General features: G+C 38.3%; 1 protein-coding gene and 1 non-coding gene across 4 annotated transcripts; one reads left to right on the forward strand and one right to left on the reverse strand.

Moving 5' to 3' along the window:
* The first annotated feature begins 1,953 nt into the window (after positions 1 to 1,953).
* Positions 1,954 to 18,935, forward strand: FAM98A (family with sequence similarity 98 member A). 3 transcript variants are annotated; one of them, XM_059660147.1, is made up of 8 exons: positions 1,954 to 2,121; positions 5,381 to 5,529; positions 8,256 to 8,390; positions 12,290 to 12,474; positions 13,441 to 13,596; positions 14,106 to 14,222; positions 16,907 to 17,074; positions 17,163 to 18,935. In XM_059660147.1, exons 1-8 carry the CDS (start codon positions 2,069 to 2,071, stop codon positions 17,850 to 17,852), a joined length of 1,653 nt encoding a protein of 550 aa, XP_059516130.1. In that variant the 5' UTR covers positions 1,954 to 2,068; the 3' UTR covers positions 17,853 to 18,935. The 3 variants fall into 3 exon arrangements, with proteins under 3 accessions (XP_059516130.1, XP_059516131.1, XP_059516132.1); XM_059660148.1 differs by having other exon boundaries at positions 1,956 to 2,121; positions 13,441 to 13,521; XM_059660149.1 differs by lacking the exon at positions 5,381 to 5,529 and having other exon boundaries at positions 1,983 to 2,121.
* LOC132213980 (U6 spliceosomal RNA) lies at positions 9,238 to 9,341 on the reverse strand. Its single transcript, XR_009448093.1, has one exon. It is a non-coding gene; the product is annotated as a U6 spliceosomal RNA (small nuclear RNA).
* Positions 18,936 to 19,750: the final 815 nt, after the last annotated feature.

A 19,750-nucleotide genomic window follows, 5' to 3' on the forward strand; every position in this document is an offset into this window, starting at 1 on the left:
AACTGCAAAAGATTTCTAGTAGATCCTATAAAAATGATTGAAATATTTACTTTTTTCCCTTTTCTATTGAGACAATATTTTTTTAAAAAAATATATTTCATTGATTTTTTACAGAGAAGAAGGGAGAGGGATAGAGAGTCAGAAACATCAATGAGAGAGAAACATTGACCAGCTGCCTCCTGCACACTCCCTACTGGGGATGTGCCCGCAACCAAAGTACATGCCCTGACCAGAATCGAACCTGGGACCCTTGAGTCCGCAGGCTGGCACTCTATCCACTGAGCCAAACCGGTTAGGGCTATTGAGACAATATTTACTTTTAGAAGCATTGTTTTTATTGCAGCAAGATGTATTACAGACTTATTTTAAATAATATATTTTAAAAATCCCTTTGTGTTGGTTACCTTCCCTTTAACCTAACAATTTGTATTAGAAAAATAAATTTAGGGGACTCATCACTTGCTCACTAATAGTGTTACAATTTACGTGGAAAATTGAGTCAAGAATGAAACTTTTTTTCCCAAACTGATTTTGCATTAAGCATTACTTTTTATTTGGCACCTTCTACAACCCTATGAGAATAAATTATTATGCCATTTTTATTATAAGGTAATCATGTACAACATATACAAGCTTACATAAATTCAAATAGCTCGATATTCCTATCTTTTCACATCTAGCCTATAAATCCTTATTTGAAGTCAAGTAGAAAGGAATATGGATTCAGATATGCCTCAAAATACATTTCTTATTGGTCTTATCATTTTACCTGATCATAAAGCTACTGAGCGAGCCTTAGTGTCATCTGTATAATGGGAGTAATACTTACACAGCCTTATGATGACTGAGTAAAATAATATGGATCAAGGAAGTAATACTATGTCAAGCATAATAAATGTTAATTCCTCACCCCCTCCTCCAGATGATGAAAATTCAGGAACTTAAGGCATAGGGGATTTTTATCCATTAGACACAAAAATGTTTGAAGATTACAAAAACACACACACCCTGGTACCAATTAGAAAACTCTTTAATTAAATGCCTACACAATGCAATATTATACCAATTTATGCTTTAATATAATTTTCTAAATATGTCATCATCTTGAAAACTTTTTTATTTCATTTTTTTCAATAATTTCTAAACATATACCCAACCAATAACTATCAAGAAATCATAACCCACCGGGAATTGAATGTTACACCCAGGCAAATAATATGAAAGGCAATTGCATGACAGGAAAAAAGTGTATTCACTGTCTAAAGTGCATGGATTTAAATATATTCTATTCTTTTTGTTATGCAGTGAAGCCCTTCTCTGCCCCACCCTTTAAAATAAGATTCTTAGTGTCTGAAGGTCTTAATTCAGAGAATGCAAAGCGGGGAGTGCAACAACTTTCTGAATATGACCACGACACAGGAACGTTTCCTGCTCCCTGCTCCTCAAAACACGTCTCCTGCAACCACAAGGCAATCAAAACGCATTTACTGAATATGCCATTCTCGGCACTTGTCCCGGTTATGTCTCCGAAGCTTAAGAATTTTCCCCTTCTCCATGGCCCGCAGCTAAGGCGAGCACACGCTGGCGGAGCGCGGACAACCCCTCCCTCCACTCCCTGAGGTCCAACATTGTTTCACAGACAACACCCACCCGAATCTAGAGACTCCCCCGACTCCTCCCCCGTCCGCTTCGCCCCAAGATTCACATTTTCGTAAAGCAAGTTAAGAGAAACTAGAACGCTACCCCTCCTGACCTCCCCCCTCCCCCCGTCGCCTGGTCCTCACGCCCGGCTGCCACGCAGCCAGTCCGCCTGCCCTTCTTTGGGCTGCCGGCTTCACTACTCAGTAACACGCATGTGCCAACCTCTGCCTCCTGGCCATCCCTCGGCCGGCAGGGGCGGAGCTATGGGCGGGACCACGTTTCTTGCGCACGCTCGGGACATGCGCAGTGCAGGGGCTGAGGCGCCAGACGTCGACTTGGAAGTTCCGGGGAGGCAGCGCATGCGCTAGCGTACGCGTTGCCGGCGAAGAGAGGAGCCTCAGGACTCGGAAATTTGAATACCACTAGCATGGAGTGCGACCTCATGGAGACTGACATCTTGGAGTCGCTGGAAGACCTGGGGTAAGAGTCCCAGAGCACGGTCTCCCGGTCCCCACGCGGCCGGTCCCCGGGGCACACCTCCGGAGTCCCAGACGGAGACACCTGGCTCTCCACGCCGCACCCCGCGGCGCCTGGCTGTCGCCTCCCCTCAGGCTCCGGGACCCCAATGCCACGTCCGCTGTCTCTGCCCAACTCGCTCGGGGCCCTCCGCCTGCGACGCCTCGAGGCCTGCCCCGTGCTCCTTGCAGCCGAGGTCCCCGCGCTGTTTGCCGGTCTAGCGTGTCATTGTCTGGGCACCGGTTCTCGCCCACCCCCTCTCGGAGCGCCTCTCCCGCTCCCCATCCTCCGGCGGGACCCACTCACTTCAGAGGTTGCCAAAGTTGATTCTCGGGTTTTCCTCCTTGTCCTCCGAACTCCCCGCCGTGAGCCCCCACGCCTACCCCACCCCGTTGGTCTCAGGACATCTTTGCCCAGTCATCTCCGCAGGCACCGGGCTTCCCGGAGCCACAAGTCTGTGCGCCGCATCCGCGCCGCTCGCTCGCGGCGCCCCTCACCTGCCGCCACCTCCGTGGGAACCGCGGGCAGTTCCTCCCGCGTCTGACACGCCTCGGAGCCACCGCTCGCCCTGACTTACCCTCGGGGTGGTCTGCACGCACCACATCCCTACGCCTGTGTGGTGCCCATTGTCTCCCCTCCTGACAGCTAGCGAACCCGTAGTCGGCTCACCTAGAGGTGGGCAGTGAGGCTGCTTGTCTCCCCGGTTTCCCGGGTCAGAAGACTCTGTTAAGACCTGAAAACTCAGAACCTTGGGGTCACTGTGGTTTCAGAAACAAATCGTATGATTCAATATTTGGCTAGAGGTACAATGTCAATTTTTTTTTTTTACACAGATTTAGGTAACTGTATTTATATAAAAAAAACAGGTTCTTTATCAAAACCTCCCCCTGGGCTTTTGGATTCACGTGGAAACCATTTGAGGGGAAACTGTGTTCTCCTTGAAGAAAGGACCCTGTGCGGTTCCCAGAGTCTGTCCACTTGAGTAAACTTGCTGTCCGGGGAGAAATTTTTAGTAAAGGAAGTGGCAGTGCTGATCGCCTTTCTTTGTCCAAGTGGATGACCACTGCCCTTTATATATATATAATGAATATCCTAAACTTTAGGGGGCTTATTTCTTGGAATAGGGTAGACATAAAAGTGGTGCAGCAAAACGGGCTGTTTCGGTAGACCTCTCACACGGAATTGCACGCTCGCACCTGAAGCCATTCATTCAGTGAACAGTTTTTGAGGAACACTTGCTCCGGGCAGTGTTGGGCAGCGCAGGGATGGTACCCAGCGAGTTGGAAGAGCAGTGCACGCCACCCGGATGTGCTGTGCGGAGGTGTGAGGAGGGTCCCTTTGCTGCCAAAGGAAATCGGGTCCTAGGCCAGTGATGGCGAACCTTTTGAGCTCGGCGTGTCAGCATTTTGAAAAACCCTAACTTAACTCTGGTGCCGTGTCACATGTAGACATTTTTTGATATTAGAAACCATAGTAAAACAAAGACTTATATTTTTGGTATTTATTTTATCTATTTAAATGCCATTTAACAAAGAAAAATCAACCAAAAAAACGAGTTCGCGTGTCACCTCTGACACGCGTGTCATAGGTTCGCCACCACTGTAGGAGCTTCTAAGAAGCGACCCTGAAGAGTAGTGTTGGAAGCTGTGGGATGAGAGGACGAGGCAGACCTTCAAATGCAGTCATTCTGCACCGGAAGGGGTCACCGAACAGGGGGTGAGGGGTGATGTTTCTTCCCATTATTGTTCTCTTACCTTCTTTTAACGGTGCTCTTGGGGACTCTCAAAGTAGTCATTGTAACCACGTTATTTAGTTAGGATGGGTTGTAATGTAAGCCGTGGGATTTCCTGAAAACTTGGCTATAACTGTTAGCCACAACTACTTAGTTTGGTGGCATTCGATCATGAAAATTTAGTCTTCATTGATGGGTGTGTACTCTTAAAGGATTCACTGAGGAATGCTAGAATTAAATGACTATCTTTTATCTCTAATTTGGCACACGGTAGGAATTCAGTAACTCTACTTGTAAAATAAAAGAGCAAAACCTAAAAGTGAAACACAAGAAGTTTCTAGGCCTCGTCTCTTTACTCCAGTGTCTAATGTGTGCTTTTAAATCTAGATGCCAGAGATCTATAACCTCATTTTGTGTAACACTTTTTCCATTCCATTCATGTATACACATATACACTGAGTGGCCAGATTATTATGACCACCCCATCAGTACTTAACTGACACTTCCAAAAATACTGAATATTGAAAACTTCCTAAGCAGATACTCTCAAGGTTTTATTATTATTATTCGCATAACTAATTCACTTCATTGTACTGATGGGGTGGTCATAATAATCTGGCCACTCAGTGTAATTGTATTTTAAAAGGATCAAGTATTGTAATTACTCTAACATTTCTATACCACTAAACATCAAATTATCTTAAGCGTACTTATTATTTTTATTAATATTTTCTTTGCGAAAAAATAATCTTCTGAAGAAAATACATTTTAAAATTCCTTTGAGAATGACGAAATCTTTCATTATAGCTATATCCTAGATTGGGGTTCATTATTACTATTGCCTTTTATGAATGTTTGAACATTAAGTAATTTTTTAAAATTACATTTGAATCACTTGCAAAGGATTAGGTTTCACTTGTACCAGTTCACCCAAACAATAACTCACAAGCAATTATTAAATTAAACTTGAAATTTCTTTGGTACTAGCAAGTCTTACTGGTCTTAACCGTCATTAAATATAGAAAAAGGAAATAAATGATTAATTGGAAAGTTTTGCTTTTAAAGAAAGTCATTAAAACCCTAACCTAATTGATTTCTGGAAAAATCTCAAGAAAAAATAACCTAAGTTTTATTTCTAAACTAGTAAAATATAGTATAATTAGCTATCACTTATTAATCTGGTTTTAATACTCAGTTCAGTTAGAGTAAGAAAATAAATCTTTATACAGTAAGAGCTTTCAGTTAGTGTGTAGAAGTAGACATAAATATTCACCTATATTTTGAAGGGATGAAATGCAGTTAACATTTAGCTTATTTTTCTAATGATTTAGTACAGTTCAGATTTTTATATTTGTAAGTTTAGAAACTGGTCATCATAAGATCTTTTTTAAACTATCAATTATAGAAATAATACATAAGTAGTGTATATTGCGTCTAATATATTAGGTGTGATTCTATATTCTTATGAAGTATGATTTCTTAACTCACCAGTTACAAGGGTCCATTGTTAGAAGATGGCGCTCTGTCTCAGGCGGTCTCTGCTGGAGCCAGTTCCCCTGAGTTTACCAAACTCTGTGCTTGGCTGGTGTCTGAATTAAGAGTGCTCTGTAAACTGGAAGAAAATGTGCAAGCAACTAACAGTAAGTAAATATCAGTTCTAGGTGCAAAATATAAAAAATAAAATTTGGGTATTGTCAATTGAACATTATCAATACTAAAGCTAAAATTTCAAGTTCTTTGTAAATATAAAAAAAAAAAAATTTGTAAAGCAACAGAATACTCTGCCTCCATTGTTTTTAGAGAAAAATGATTCAGAAGTTGAAAAAAAACTAAATATAGTCATTCAAATGTTATGGAAGGTGAAAAGACCCTATTACTAAGATATAGAAAAATGGAGAGAAATATAGCATATGTGAACTTTTTATTCTCTGTAAAACTTGACTTGTGAGATCATAAATTGGTGGCTAGCACTAGAAATTAGGATATTTTTCTTTTTGTACTACCAGATTCTACAAGTACATATGTAAAGTAAATGCTCTGTAATTAGTATATGTAGGGAGAAAGAGAGCGCTTTATTAAGTTTTCTGTATAAGAATGTATCACTAGCTTTATCAAAATCAAATCCAACACCATCAGATTTATAGCATTGAGAGCTGTTTTATATTTGCCAGTTTTGTTATGGTTTTAGCAATAACAACTACTGTTTTGTTGATTCTGCAAAAGAGCTGTCCAAAGGCTTAGAACCTGAGACTCCACCATCTGGTTTCCCTCCTACCATAGGTAAACCTATAATATAATAGACAAAAGAAGAATGCCCACCTACTAATCCACTCTTACAGAGAACTATACACATAATCCCATTTTCTTTTTCACAGAATTCCATTGTGAAGAGCTCACTCTTTTATGTTTAATATATTTAATTTGTACATATTAATTGCACTTAACTCTAATTAAGAAAAAATTTTCCCTTCATTGATTTTGAGAGAGAGGAAGGGAGAGGGATAGATAGACAGAAAGAGGGTTGAGAGAGAAACATCACCAATCCGCAGCCTCCTGGCCTGCCTCCCTACTGGGAATTGAGCCCATAACCTGGGCATATGCCCTGACTGGGAATCAAACCAGTGACCTCCTGGTTCATGGGTCAGCGTTCAACCGCTGAGCCATACCGAGTGGGCCCAATTCCAATTTTTAAGGAGAGTATAGTACAATAGTAATGATAGCAGCAGCTATCCATTAAACAAGGAAACACAATGAGGTTAAATAATCACCTAAGGCAGTGATGGCGAACCTATGACATGCGTGTCAGAGGTGACACGCGAACTCATTTTTTTGGTTGATTTTTCTTTGTTAAATGGCATTTAAATATATAAAATAAAAGATAAGTCTTTGTTTTACTATGGTTGCAACTATCAAAAAATTTCTATATGTGACACGGCACCAGAGTAAAGTTAGGGTTTTTCAAAATGCTGACACGCCAAGCTCAAAAAGTTTGCCATCACTGACCTAAGGTCACACAACCAGTAAGTGATAAAGCCAGGATTCAATCCCAGCAGTCAAATTTGGGAGCCATTACTCTTAACATTGCCTCTTAACCTAACATTTCAGAGATTGTAAGAACTTCTGAACAAACACCTGTGCTATATGGTAACTATATTTATAACCCGGATCCCCTTTGTTTATATGAAAACATTTTATAGAAGCCAACACATAAAACAGGTAAAGGGTAGCTGTTGTAGTTGAAGTTGAGAGGGAATACTTTTAGCACAGCTCTCTCCTCATCGTCCCCGCTGCCTGTAAGGAAGTCTGTGCAACTCTGGACCTCACAGACACAGTTTGCAAAACAATTGATAAACAGTCTTCCCATTTTATAGATGAGAAAAAGGTCTCAGGTCAAGTGACTCTCACAGTTGTTAATTTTTTCCCCACTGTGATATTGAATAGAGAGCCATCAAAATAGTAAAGAATGAAGAGCATTGTTTTTCCTTGGTTCACCCAGTATACTCTATACTTTGCATGTTATAGGAATACAGAACTACAAGTCATGTTTACTACCTTCACACTTAGTCTAGAAACTAGAAATATCTGGCACAATTGAAACAACTGGATATCAGTAGTAATTACATGCTTCACTTTGTGGTTCACAGTGGGAGGAAATCAGTTAGTGCTATAGCATCTGGGTAAAGTTTCATCAAGGAGCAAGACCACTGGACTTTGATGGAATAACTGAAATGAAGGCACAGATGTGGAAATTAGACTGACCTATGGCATTGAGGAGACTAGCCTGGCACAAGTAGAGGAAATATTTGTGGAAGTAGTAGGTAACTATTAGAAACATAATCTGGGAAGGGCAAAGTAGAGAGGCTATGCTTTAAAGACAGAAAAATTTGGCCTAGCTGGTGTGGGTCAGTGGATAGAGCGTCAGCTTGTGGACTGAAGGGTCCTGGGTTCGATTCCAGTCAGGGGACGTTACCTCGGTTGCAGGCTCCTCCCCACCCCGGTGCCCTGGTTGGGCTCATTCAGGAGGCAACCAGTTGATGTGTTTCTCTCACATAGATGTTTCTTTGTCTTTTCCGCTCTCTTCCACTCTGTCTAAAAATCAATGGAAAATATCCTCGGGTGAGGATTAAAACAAAGAAAGAAAAAGTCGATTAGATGAGGTAGAGATTAGCCATTAAAGGTTCTTAAATAAGGGAATAACCTAATGAAAGTATTTAAGGAAGAAATTGTCAGTGGCGTGAGAAAGGATGAATTAGAAGAAAAAGGAACTTTTGTTAGGAAAATCTTATTAAGAATTTCAATTTATATATGTGTGTATGCTAATGGGAAAAACATTTTTATTAAATAAGATGATTTTAATTCTTCAAAGGCCCGAATGAAGCTGAAGAATTCCAGCTTGAGGTGAGTGGGCTACTAGGGGAGATGAACTGTCCATACCTTTCACTGACTTCTGGGGATGTGACCAAGCGCCTTCTCGTTCAGAAGAACTGCCTCCTTTTGCTCAGTAAGTTCATGGCTACTAGAATGTAGCTATTATTTTCTGTTTATGTTTTCCAAGACTAATAAACTAGTTGTTACTGTTTTGTTTTATTGTGGATTTAATTCAGAATACTTATTTTAAAGAAACCTTGATTAAATTTCCAGCTTAGAAGCTATTGGGTCTGTGTGCTGGTAGCAGAGTTGTTTTGTAATTGCTACTCATTTATCGTTGTGCTTCACCTACTGTGACCAAAGGTAGTGCTGGAGTGTTGTTCAATGTGTGATCATTAAACCTTAGCGTTCTAGACTGGAAGCACATTTTAAAATAGACTGGGAAAACAGTGTGGGAATAATGAAGTTTTGTTTTTTAAATTAAAATATTTTCTTGATGTTTCTTTGTTGGGTAATTGGTTAAGGGTGTTGGTTTTGTTTGTAAATGTAAAATTTTCTGCAATAATATTTGCTTTGTTCCTGTACTTACCTATCATTGAGGGAAATAAATTATTATAAAAAGTTCTTTCCTTCCATGTTTTGTCTATACTAACTACTATCTCTCTCTTCACCCTGAAAAACAGTAAGTAGACTCACAAATTTTGCTGTCTTAAACTCTCCAATAAATTCAGTGAATAGTATTAACTCGGAATTGTTGTAGCATTCTGAGACACATTTAGATTAAGCTTCGGTTAGCTGAGTAGTACAGTTCTTACTATGATGAACACAAATAAGAGTATTTTTTAAATATTTGTCTTTACAACTGTACTATGTTTTCTAGAAAATGCTATAACTCTAATTTTGAAAGTACAATTTTTAAAAAAAAAAGTGTTCATAGCCATTATACTGAACACTAATTATTCCAGAATCACTTTAAAAAAAAAAATTTGGAATGTTTCATGAATTTGCATGTCATCCTTGCACAGGAGCCATGCTAATCCCCGTATTGTTCCAGTTTTAGTATATGTGCTGCCGAAGTGAGCATCAGAATCACTTTCTTACCTTCCCCTTTGCCAAATGATTGTTACTGGGGGATATGCCCTTAAGATTAGATACTGCTTTAGGTACTGATATTGTTGCAGTAGTTCTGTGCATGCATGCAGTAATCTTCAAATCATATAGTTTCTGTAACTGGCTCAGCCACAGTGTGCTCAGTGATTCTTTGGCAGCACTGTTTATCGTTACCAACACCTAATATTTGGCACTTAGAACATGTTATCTTACATAGCAGGACAACAGCTGTGTGAAAAGGTTAGTAATAACCCTGAGTAGCTAATTCTTTCAAAGAGCTCAGAGTTTGGCCTTTTTAGTGCTGATATTTATGAAAACCACGTTGAATATAAATCTTTATAAAATACCTTTAACTCTTTCCTCTTTCTTAAGCAGACTGCACAGAACATGATCATTTTGGGTCAATATTAATAGACTGTTTTAATGTGCTATCACCTCAAAAGCTTTTCAAGAATATGCAACTATTTGCTCAACTGAATGACTGAGTCAGCTAAAGTTTACTCTGCTCTTTGTGTTCTTCACACATACACACTACTCACCTCCCTCCTTATCTTTGCTTTTGCTGTTTCCCCTTTTCTGAAATATTCCCCTCAGTTTGTTTTCTCTTTCATGCTAATGTTTATGTACATGTACTCATTCTCTGCTTGCTCCGTATATTTTGTGTCTTTCCCAAGTATCAGTTGTTACATGTTGATGCTATAATTTGATCTACTTCTTCCAGCACCCTTACCTTATTGATTTGAATCTTTGAATATATTGTGTTTTGAGGGGTAAAAAATAAACTAACCTCATTGGAATTGTTAGTAAAATAAAATAGTCTTCGAATGAGTGGCTAAAAAACTCTCCTGTGTCAGATTAAGAACTATTTTAACTGTTCGTTGGCCTTTCGGGTTGTCAGAACATTTCCCTTAGGTAAAATAAGTCATTTCTAAGTTTCTAATAGATGAAAAACTATTCATCTTTTTATGCATTTATTCTTTATTCCTCACTAGATTGTCAGTAGAGGTAATCTTTTTTGTTTGTTTTGCATTAAATATCCAGTCAGTGCCTTTCCTAGTACTTTGAACACACCAGCTACAGTTAATGCTTTTTGATGGTAATTGTATTGGGGAACTAATTTTGTGAATACCTGTGCTACTTTGTCCTAAATTTAGAGAACAAATTTATTAAATCATATAACATGATTTTCTAGAACAAGGGTTGGCAAACTCTTTCTTAAAGGTCCAGGTAATAAGCATTTCAGCTTTGTGGACCAGAGCATCTCTGTCACAACTCTTAACTGTGCTGCTGTATAGCGTGTAAGCAGCTGGAGGCGATACGAAACGGAATGTGGCAGTGTTCCAGTAACACCTTATTTATAAAAAGTGATTATTTTCATGACAGTGGGGAGTTTTACTGTTTTGATCTTTTAACTCATACAGTTTGCTGTATGGAACATGTTAAGATTTGATCAAACCCATTTAGAACTACCTTTCCAGAAACTCAGCTGTATATATTGTCCTAGAATAGGAGTTGGCAGCTTTTCAGAAATGATCTGCCAAAATTATGATCCCTCTACTTCTAACATTACACCTTGGGTATAGGACATAAGATATTCAGGCTATCATTCCTCTGTCCTTCTAAACTTAAGAGCCCCCCAAATGGCTTTTTTTCAAAACCATTTTTCTCATATTATCAGGAGGTTCTCATTTGGTCACATTCCTGAAGTCCTGAAATCCACATGATTACTAATCGTTTTATAAAAACATAAATGGAAGGTTAAAGGAATAAGATTGAAAATTTTATCTTCACCTTAATTACCTGAAGTAGATTGCAGCCCTCATTATCCATGACTGAAATCAACACACACAGGATGATACTGATACAGGACTCTGCCAAGAAAGGATTTGAAACTTTTGTTTTCACGGGAGGGGATGAGAATGAGGAGAGTAGGGGGAAGGGAATACTGAGAAGAATATAGATGGAAGAGGGAGGTTTATTTTGAACAGCCAGAACGTGACATTAGGCTACTGGACACCATTAGAAAGGAACTTTTGGGAGTTTGGTGCCTTCCCCCTTCTCCTGTACATTAAACTTTGATTACTTAAAAATGTTGTTTCACACCAATTCTAAACAGACTTCCTAAGTATTGTATGGTTAGAGGAACATATAATTATACTAGAGGCCCAGTGCACGACATTCGCCCTTTTGGACATTCACCCTCTTGCAGTCCGGGACCCCTTGGTGGACATACCCTGAGGGGTCCTTAGCGCTGCCACTGCTGCGCTTGCCAGCTGTGAGCTCGGCGGCAGTGGCGGGAGCCCTCTCCGGCCTCCAAGGCAGTGCTCAGGAGTAGCAAGCCCGGCTTCTGGCTGAGCGGCCTCCCCCTGTGGGAGCACACTGACCACCAGGGGACAGCTCCTGCATTGAGCGTTTGCCCCCTAGTGGTCAGTGCGCGTTATAGTGTCTGGTGGTTCCGCCGTTCAGTCACTTTGCATATTAGCCTTTTATTATATAGGATCACTGGTGCATGTCAGTGGTGAGAAGTAAAAAAATAACCTTTTTAATTGTCACTGAAAGTTTGCCACCTGCCACCTTTTGCAAATTTGTCAACAGATGCCAACCCCTGTTCTGTAGATTCCTTAACAGTAGAATGCAAGAATCCAGATTTTTAGATGTCAGCTACCTTGATCCTTTGGTTTCAAAGAAGAATCACTTATTTTTAAATTAGCCTTTAAATATATATTGATTAAATACCTGTGTTACAGAATCAGTTTTATATGCCATGTCACTTGAGGTAAATATGGTTTTCCTTTCTTGTTTTTATCCATTCTTGCAGCTTTAAAAGTTACATATCATTAGGTCTATAGAGTTGTGACTCCAGACTTATGACTATTAACTGTAGCTGTATCTCATTTTGAAATCTTATTTTGTTTACTTCAGCATACCTCATCTCAGAACTAGAAGCTGCCAGAATGCTCTGTGTGAATACTCCTCCAAAAAAAGCTCAAGAAGGAGGCGGTAGTGAGGTCTTTCAAGAGTTGAAAGGCATATGTATTGCTCTAGGAATGTCCAAACCTCCAGCCAATATAACTATGTTCCAATTCTTCAGCGGGATTGAAAAAAAAGTAAGACCTTTAGTACCAGATTGTAGTGTATTAAAGGCATAGTCCTACATTTGTTTGAAATGAAGCAAGTTAATTTCTCTTAATGGGAACCTAATGTGCATATTATTAAGTAATTGTTACTAAATGAGTTTTGGGTTTTAAATCCTAGATGCCTTAAAGAGAAATCAGTATTTTAGTGTGTTTTTTTTTTAACTTGTTAGCATGTTTCTTTTTCAAAAAGAAAACTGACACTTGGATTTTTAAGCTGAAATAAGCTAGATATAATGTAAAAAGAATTAAGTCCTTTAAAAATTATTTTATAATTGAACTTTAATGCAATTAAGTTTTAAAGTCTTTATCATTAAATGTTACCACCCTCCCCATTGACTAGACAGAAAAGGATGTTAATGTTCTTGTTTTTAATCCACTCACTTCGAGTCTTACAAAGTTTCAATTGGCGATTTAGATTTCTTGACTGCTAACAATCTAGTACGTGAAAATAATTTATGCCACACATGAAGGGGTTTTAAAAAATTAATGAATAAAAGAGGATGATATTTGTTATAGCAGAGTTACTCTCTGTATGCATATCTGTTGGACTCTTAAGAATTGGTACATTAGCATTATGGGGCAGATGGACACCATGATGCACAAATCTGGCTGAACTCTACAGGGGAGCAGCAGTGTATCCATAGTCCCTATTTTTCTGTGTGTTCATTCATTCCTTCAGGAAATACCCATTCAGTGCCTGCCGTTGTCAGGCACTGTCGTAGATGCAGTGAAGGAATCATGCTTCCATAGGCACGAGAGGAGTGGGCCAGCGAGTGTCTTTATTGTGTGGGTCTTGTACATTTCAAAACATCCTCCGCCTTTCCCTCTGTCAGGAATCTTCTTTTGATGGCAAGATATGATGGGACTTAGGAAGATGAGGAGGATATGTGTTACTTTTACATTTGTTTATTCATTCATTTATGTTTTTTGTGTCAGTTAAAGGAAACATTAGCAAAAGTTCCACCTAATCATGTGGGAAAGCCTTTATTGAAGAAGTCATTGGGACCGGCCCACTGGGTGAGTAGCGATCATCTGTGGAGTGAATTGGCAAGGAATCATCCATCTATCTATGACATTTATGTTGATCCTACAGTGGGTGCTTTTTAAGTTATTTTTTCTAATATGTAGTTTCCTAGATGGACATTCTTAGAATCATTTGTGAATCTTAAGATTTGTGCAGCAAATAATTTAAGATTAGAAACACTTATAATTTGTAAATGTTTCATACAGCTGATTAAAATGAATAGAAGTTCAGTATGATGCATGTTTCTAATTGCCAAATGGGTTGCCTTGAAGCCAAAAACTTCATTGGGCTGAGCTTCACACAATGGATTATCGGAAAGCTAAATCATACTTTGGTACTGTACATATCTGTTATTATGTTTTGAGACATTATTTTGCATATCATTTCCTTAATTTATAACTTTTATTATATTTATTGAATAACTATTTTGTGCTAAGTGCTGGGATTCAGGTATGAATGAAACAGATAGTTTCTGCCCTTTTGAAACAAGGGTCAAGCAGGTTTAAATTCTAACTTCTTTTTTTATTTTTATTATTATTTTTTTAAATTCTAACTTCTTAAAAATGTTTTGTTTCAGGAAAAGATAGAAGCAATTAACCAAGCCATAGCCAATGAATATGAAGTTCGGAGAAAGCTGCTAATAAAACGTTTGGATGTCACTGTCCAGTCTTTTGGTTGGTCTGACCGAGCTAAGGTACACAGTAAATAATTTAAAAGAGCAGAGTATTTATAGACTTGATCCTTAAGCATTCCTAGTACAGTTTAGATACAGTGGAAACTACAAGAGAAATACGTAGGAAACACGCAGGAACCTTTCTTTTCAATATTGTTCAGCAAACCGGTATGTAATAGACCCTTCTTGAAGTGAAGTACTCATATGTGAGAGAAATGGAGAGAGTTTCTGAAAATTACTAAAATAATAATTTTTAAAATTATTTGACAATTTAATTTCATTGGATTTAGAAAGACCAAATATTATGATCTATAGAATTAGAGAATAAGACTTATTTTAGCTTAAATGAGATAATCCAGTTAAAGGTCTTAGTCATTCAACAGTAGATATTTATTAAATAACTGCTATATGATCATTAAGTGGGAATTAACGATTGATTAATTTAACCTTAAAACCCTGAAATGGAACTAAATCTTGAATTTTTGTGGAGGTTGGTCCAAATGTTAGTATGAGATGTTCCCTTAATAGTGCATTCAATTTTTTTAAAATATATTTTTATTGATTTGAGAGAGGAAGGGAGAGTGAGAGAAAGAAACATCAGTGATGAGAGAATAATTGATCGGCTGCCTCATGCACGCCCCCCCACTGGGGATTGAATCCGCAACCCAGGCATGTGCCCTGATCAAGAATGGAACCATGACCTCCTAGTTCATAGATCAATGCTCAACCACTGAGCCACACCAGCTGGGCAATGCATTCATTTTTAAAAATAGATTTTTCTCTGAATTTTAGTGAATTGACTTAGTGCTTTTATTTAGTTCTCCAATAATCTTGCTAATATGTTAGTTTCACAAAAATCTTGAAACCTTAGCAAAGTCCTATTTGACTAAATTGTAGGGGTAGATATCTGTTGGGTTATAGCATTTTAGTATTGGAAGGAGGTCTTAGAGATCAGTCTTAACTCCCCTCATTTTGCAACTAAAACAAGATGGCAACCTAGATAAATGGGAGCCTGCTTAATATCTCACAGCAAGTCAGTAGTATCAGGAGTAAATTGTTCTCTTCTGCGGTTGCTGTTTAAGAAATACAAGTCCTTCCTTAAATTACCTTTGATAAAAGTAATCATTTCACCCTCAGCATAGTAGATATAATTTAAGTAAATAAGTAATCTACAACTTTCAGCTAGAGAAATACGATGATTGATAGAAGTGCACTGACGGAGACATTGATTCTGTGGTTTAGTCTTGGGTAGCCATCAGTGGACTTGACAGTGGGCAGCCTGATACTCTGAGCTTCCGTTTACTCTCATTTAATCTTTAAAGTGCTGGGTTTAATCTAGGTGATATTTAAGATTCTGTTGAACTATAATACACAATGATTGTATGAAATATATAAATATGTTGAGAATAAGGAAGGCCTATACAAATTATTTAACTTGCACAAATCTACTTTTTCATTTAATGGAATTTATGTACTGATACCTCATTTCGAAACTTCGTTTTAAATTACTTTGTAGAAATTACTTTAATATGTACAAAGTGAACTTTTATTTCATATGAAATAAAATTTGTGCACTTATATCTCACTTTGAAATTGCACTTTAAATCAGTTTTATTTGAAACGTTTTCTCAAAGGCATTTGTTTCCATACAATAAACATTGATTGAGTACTTATTTAGGTACAATAGTGACTCTAAGAAAAATAAATATAAGATATTCAGGAAACATTCCCCAAACTATGGAATGACAATTTTTTTATTCTTTTCATTATTAAATCTTTAAAAATAAAAGTCAGATCATCTCATTGTCTTAACTACAATAGTTGTTTGCATTTTTAGTATCTTTCTTTGTTCATGTTTAATCATAGTAAATTACCTTTTTACATTCTATTTTGTTATATAATGTAATCCAAATATTTACATCAATATTTGAGTACCTGCATATAACCAAAAGGCATACCAATTATTTTTGTTCTTGTGCTGACTTGCTGTGTATTGTAGTTGTAGCTGTTGCTTCTGTAATTTAATAGATAGGGATTGTTGCTGTTTCCCAAAATTTAGATTACTCTAATTTGCATTTATTGAAAGTGTTTTATATTTGTTTGAACTTACATTCTCTTGTGTGAATTTTGTCTTTATATTTTTAATTCATCTTTAGTGGTCTGGTGTTTGAAATAGATAGAAAAGTTGTTTTCTAATTTCCCAGTGATTTGTCTTTCTCCTTAGATCTAACAACCTTAATCATTACTTACACTTCTACTAATGGTTAAGATAGACCCTTTCTCCTTATTTATTATTTATACCAGAGGAAAATATTAAATAGGAAGGGATCGCTTTTGTAAGAAATGTATCATGTTGTGTTAGCATAATTAGTCACAGATAACATTTTTTATCTCATAATAAGCAAATATGGGAATATTAAAAAGCAACTAACTTAGACCAATGGCAGGGGTGACCTTCATAGTCCCAAATTACCCCTCTACCCCCTGGGTACCTCTTCTTTACCCCCAAAATATACATAATCATTTCTTGCTGTACTGTAATAGAGTTCGTGACTAGGTAGGAGCAATGATAAGTATATAACTTTTCCCCTTGAGCCTCATAAATATTATTACCAGACATTTTGGAAATCTTTTAACTTACTGAATATGAGTGTTTATATTCATTTTGAAAACTGACATTTTCTTTGAACATTTTCTTCCAACAGAGTCACACAGAGAAATTAGCAAAGGTTTACCAACCAAAACGTTCAGTCTTATCTTCTAAAAGTACTATTTCTGTTGCTCACCTTTTGGCTGCAAGACAAGACTTGTCCAAGATTCTAAGGACAAGCAGTGGTTCTGTAAGAGAAAAGTCTGCCTGTGCCATCAATAAGGTAATTAGAGTACCTTTATCTTTTTTTCCAGTACAGGTATTTCTGTTTACAAAATAAAATGGTTTAAAATGCCTTTTTTCTCCCTCAGGTGTTGATGGGCAGGGTGCCTGACAGAGGCGGTAGACCCAATGAAATTGAGCCTCCGCCCCCGGAGATGCCACCGTGGCAGAAAAGGCAGGATGGCCCCCAGCAGCAAGCAGGAGGCCGAGGCGGAGGGAGAGGTGGTTATGAACATTCCTCATACGGAGGACGAGGAGGTCATGAACAAGGAGGGAGAGGTGGACGTGGTGGCTATGACCGTGGAGGCTACGACCGTGGTGGCTACGACCACGGTGGCCGAGGGGGAGGAAGAGGAAATAAGCATCAAGGAGGCTGGACAGATGGAGGGAGTGGAGGAGGAGGTGGCTACCAAGATGGTGGTTATCGAGATTCGGGCTTCCAGCCAGGTGGCTACCATGGTGGCCACGGTGGTGGCTATCAAGGTGGTGGTTATAGTGGCTTCCAAACAACTACTTATACAGCAAGTGGATACCAGGGTGGTGGATACCAGCAGGACAATAGATACCAAGATGGTGGGCACCATGGTGATCGAGGCAGTGGTCGTGGAGGGAGAGGTGGGCGTGGAGGCCGAGGCGGACGCGGAGGCCAGGGAGGAGGTTGGGGAGGGAGGGGGAGCCAGAATTATCACCAAGGGGGACAGTTTGAACAGCACTTCCAGCATGGTGGTTATCAGTATAATCACTCTGGATTTGGACAAGGAAGACATTACACTAGTTGAGGCTACAGAACCTTACATTTTGCTAGAGCTCAAGTAATAGAAACTTAGTTTAAGAATCCTGAGTCCAGTGTGGATTTTGAACGTGAGACCACAGGTGGCAGAATCCAATTCTGTTGGATTTTTTTTTTTAATGGGCTTACGTAATGCTGTTTATTTGAGAAACACGTACATCGCTCCTTTGTATGAAGAATTTTTTTAAAGGTAATTAAAATTGCCTTTAATTGACCAGTAGACTAATTCCACAGTCAACATGCATACTTTTTTGAAGAAATTACTTGAATAAGTAGTTTTCAATATACAGTTTTGAAAATGAGGATTCTCCTAGATTTTTTTAGATTTACAACTAGGAAGCCTTCCTCATATTAACAACCCATTTATATGTGTTTTCCTTATACTATTCTAATGTCTGTTTTGCAAGCACAGTTTCCACCCTGGTTGGCTTTTTATTTGGAGAGGTTATGCCACATTTGCTTCCTGATAGAACTTTTAGGTCAGTTCCTATTAACTGAGCTCTTCTGCAGATAGCACATTCAGTAGCCTTATCCTCTTGATGGAATATTATACCACAAGCGGAACTCAGAAAACCTTGAACGCGGCCAAAATCCGTCAAGATTATAAAAGCAGACTAAGTTGTGAGTCTATTGTACATGTAGGCATTTAGTGAAGTATAGCAATTCAAACTGACCTGCATTCATTCAAAACAAGTTCCTCCTTCAACCCTATTTTTACTTGAAATCTGCTAGAAGAAACAGCAAACTGAAATTTGTTTTATGCACGAGTTAATACCACTGGCTCAGCAAATACAATTTAGTTTGCTTTGAGCAGGAGACTTTTTTTTTTTTGTAACGTTAAGAAATGCACTACAGAGAAAGAGGACAGATTTTTGCTTAGTGCAGGAGGCCCTTTATTATTGCTGCAGAAAACAAAAGCCTGGCTGAGCTGATGTTTTACATTCTCCTTTACTGAAACCTACACGACGCTTCTTGCTGGGTTTTTGTATACTTAAACATTGTCAAGCTGTGAAAGAAAATGGCTGGAGGTGTGCTTTGTGTGAAAGGTGAGCAATAAAGTATCTGTACGTTCTCTCTGGTGTTTGAGTTTTATTTTAGCTACTTTTTAAAAGGAATTATTCTGCATAATTGCTTCAAGCTTATGAACTAAGGCCTATGTTCGCCACCCTTCTCCACACCCCCATCCCCACCCACACCCGGAGATTGCTGAGTGTTCTCTTAAAACAATTTGTAGTGAAAGATAATGTTCACCCTAGAACCTTAAATAAATTGAAAAAGAGCTGTTTCCAAATTTACCTTTTACTATGTTATAGCTAGAAAATGTCATTACTCATATGTGGCCACTGGGTGTAGCTATTGCTACACAGTGTATTAGGCACAGGTAAATTATGGCCCCATCTTTTAGGGATTTTATCTTCTCCATTCTTCCTAATAATGAGGAACATTTTTCTTAAATGGAAGAGATTGAAAATATAAATATGTTTGTAAAAAAGATAAATAGTATTTCCTGTTTCTACTAAATTGGTTTTTTAGAGTAAGGAATCAACTTGTCTTGCCATTAAAAATATCCTATTTGCTGTTGAGATAAGCACATTGCTTTGATAACTAAACATTTTTTAAAGTCTCCCTTGATCTTTTTGTTAACTTTACCTGTTCGTTAGATTTTTTTGGCTACCTGAGTTCTGTCTTAAAAGTTTTAAGTTTTGGTCTCTGCTATTATAAAACTTAGTATAATTATGAGTTGTTTTTTAAAATATATTTTCATTGATTTCACAGAGGAAGGGAGAGAGAGAGAAACATCAATGATAAGAATCATTGATTGGCTGCCTCCTGCATGCCCCTACTGGGGATCAAACCTGCAACAATGGGCATGTGCCCTTGACCAGA

The sequence above is a fragment of the Myotis daubentonii genome, chromosome 12 (genome assembly GCF_963259705.1).
Source record: "Myotis daubentonii chromosome 12, mMyoDau2.1, whole genome shotgun sequence".
NCBI lineage: Eukaryota > Metazoa > Chordata > Mammalia > Chiroptera > Vespertilionidae > Myotis > Myotis daubentonii.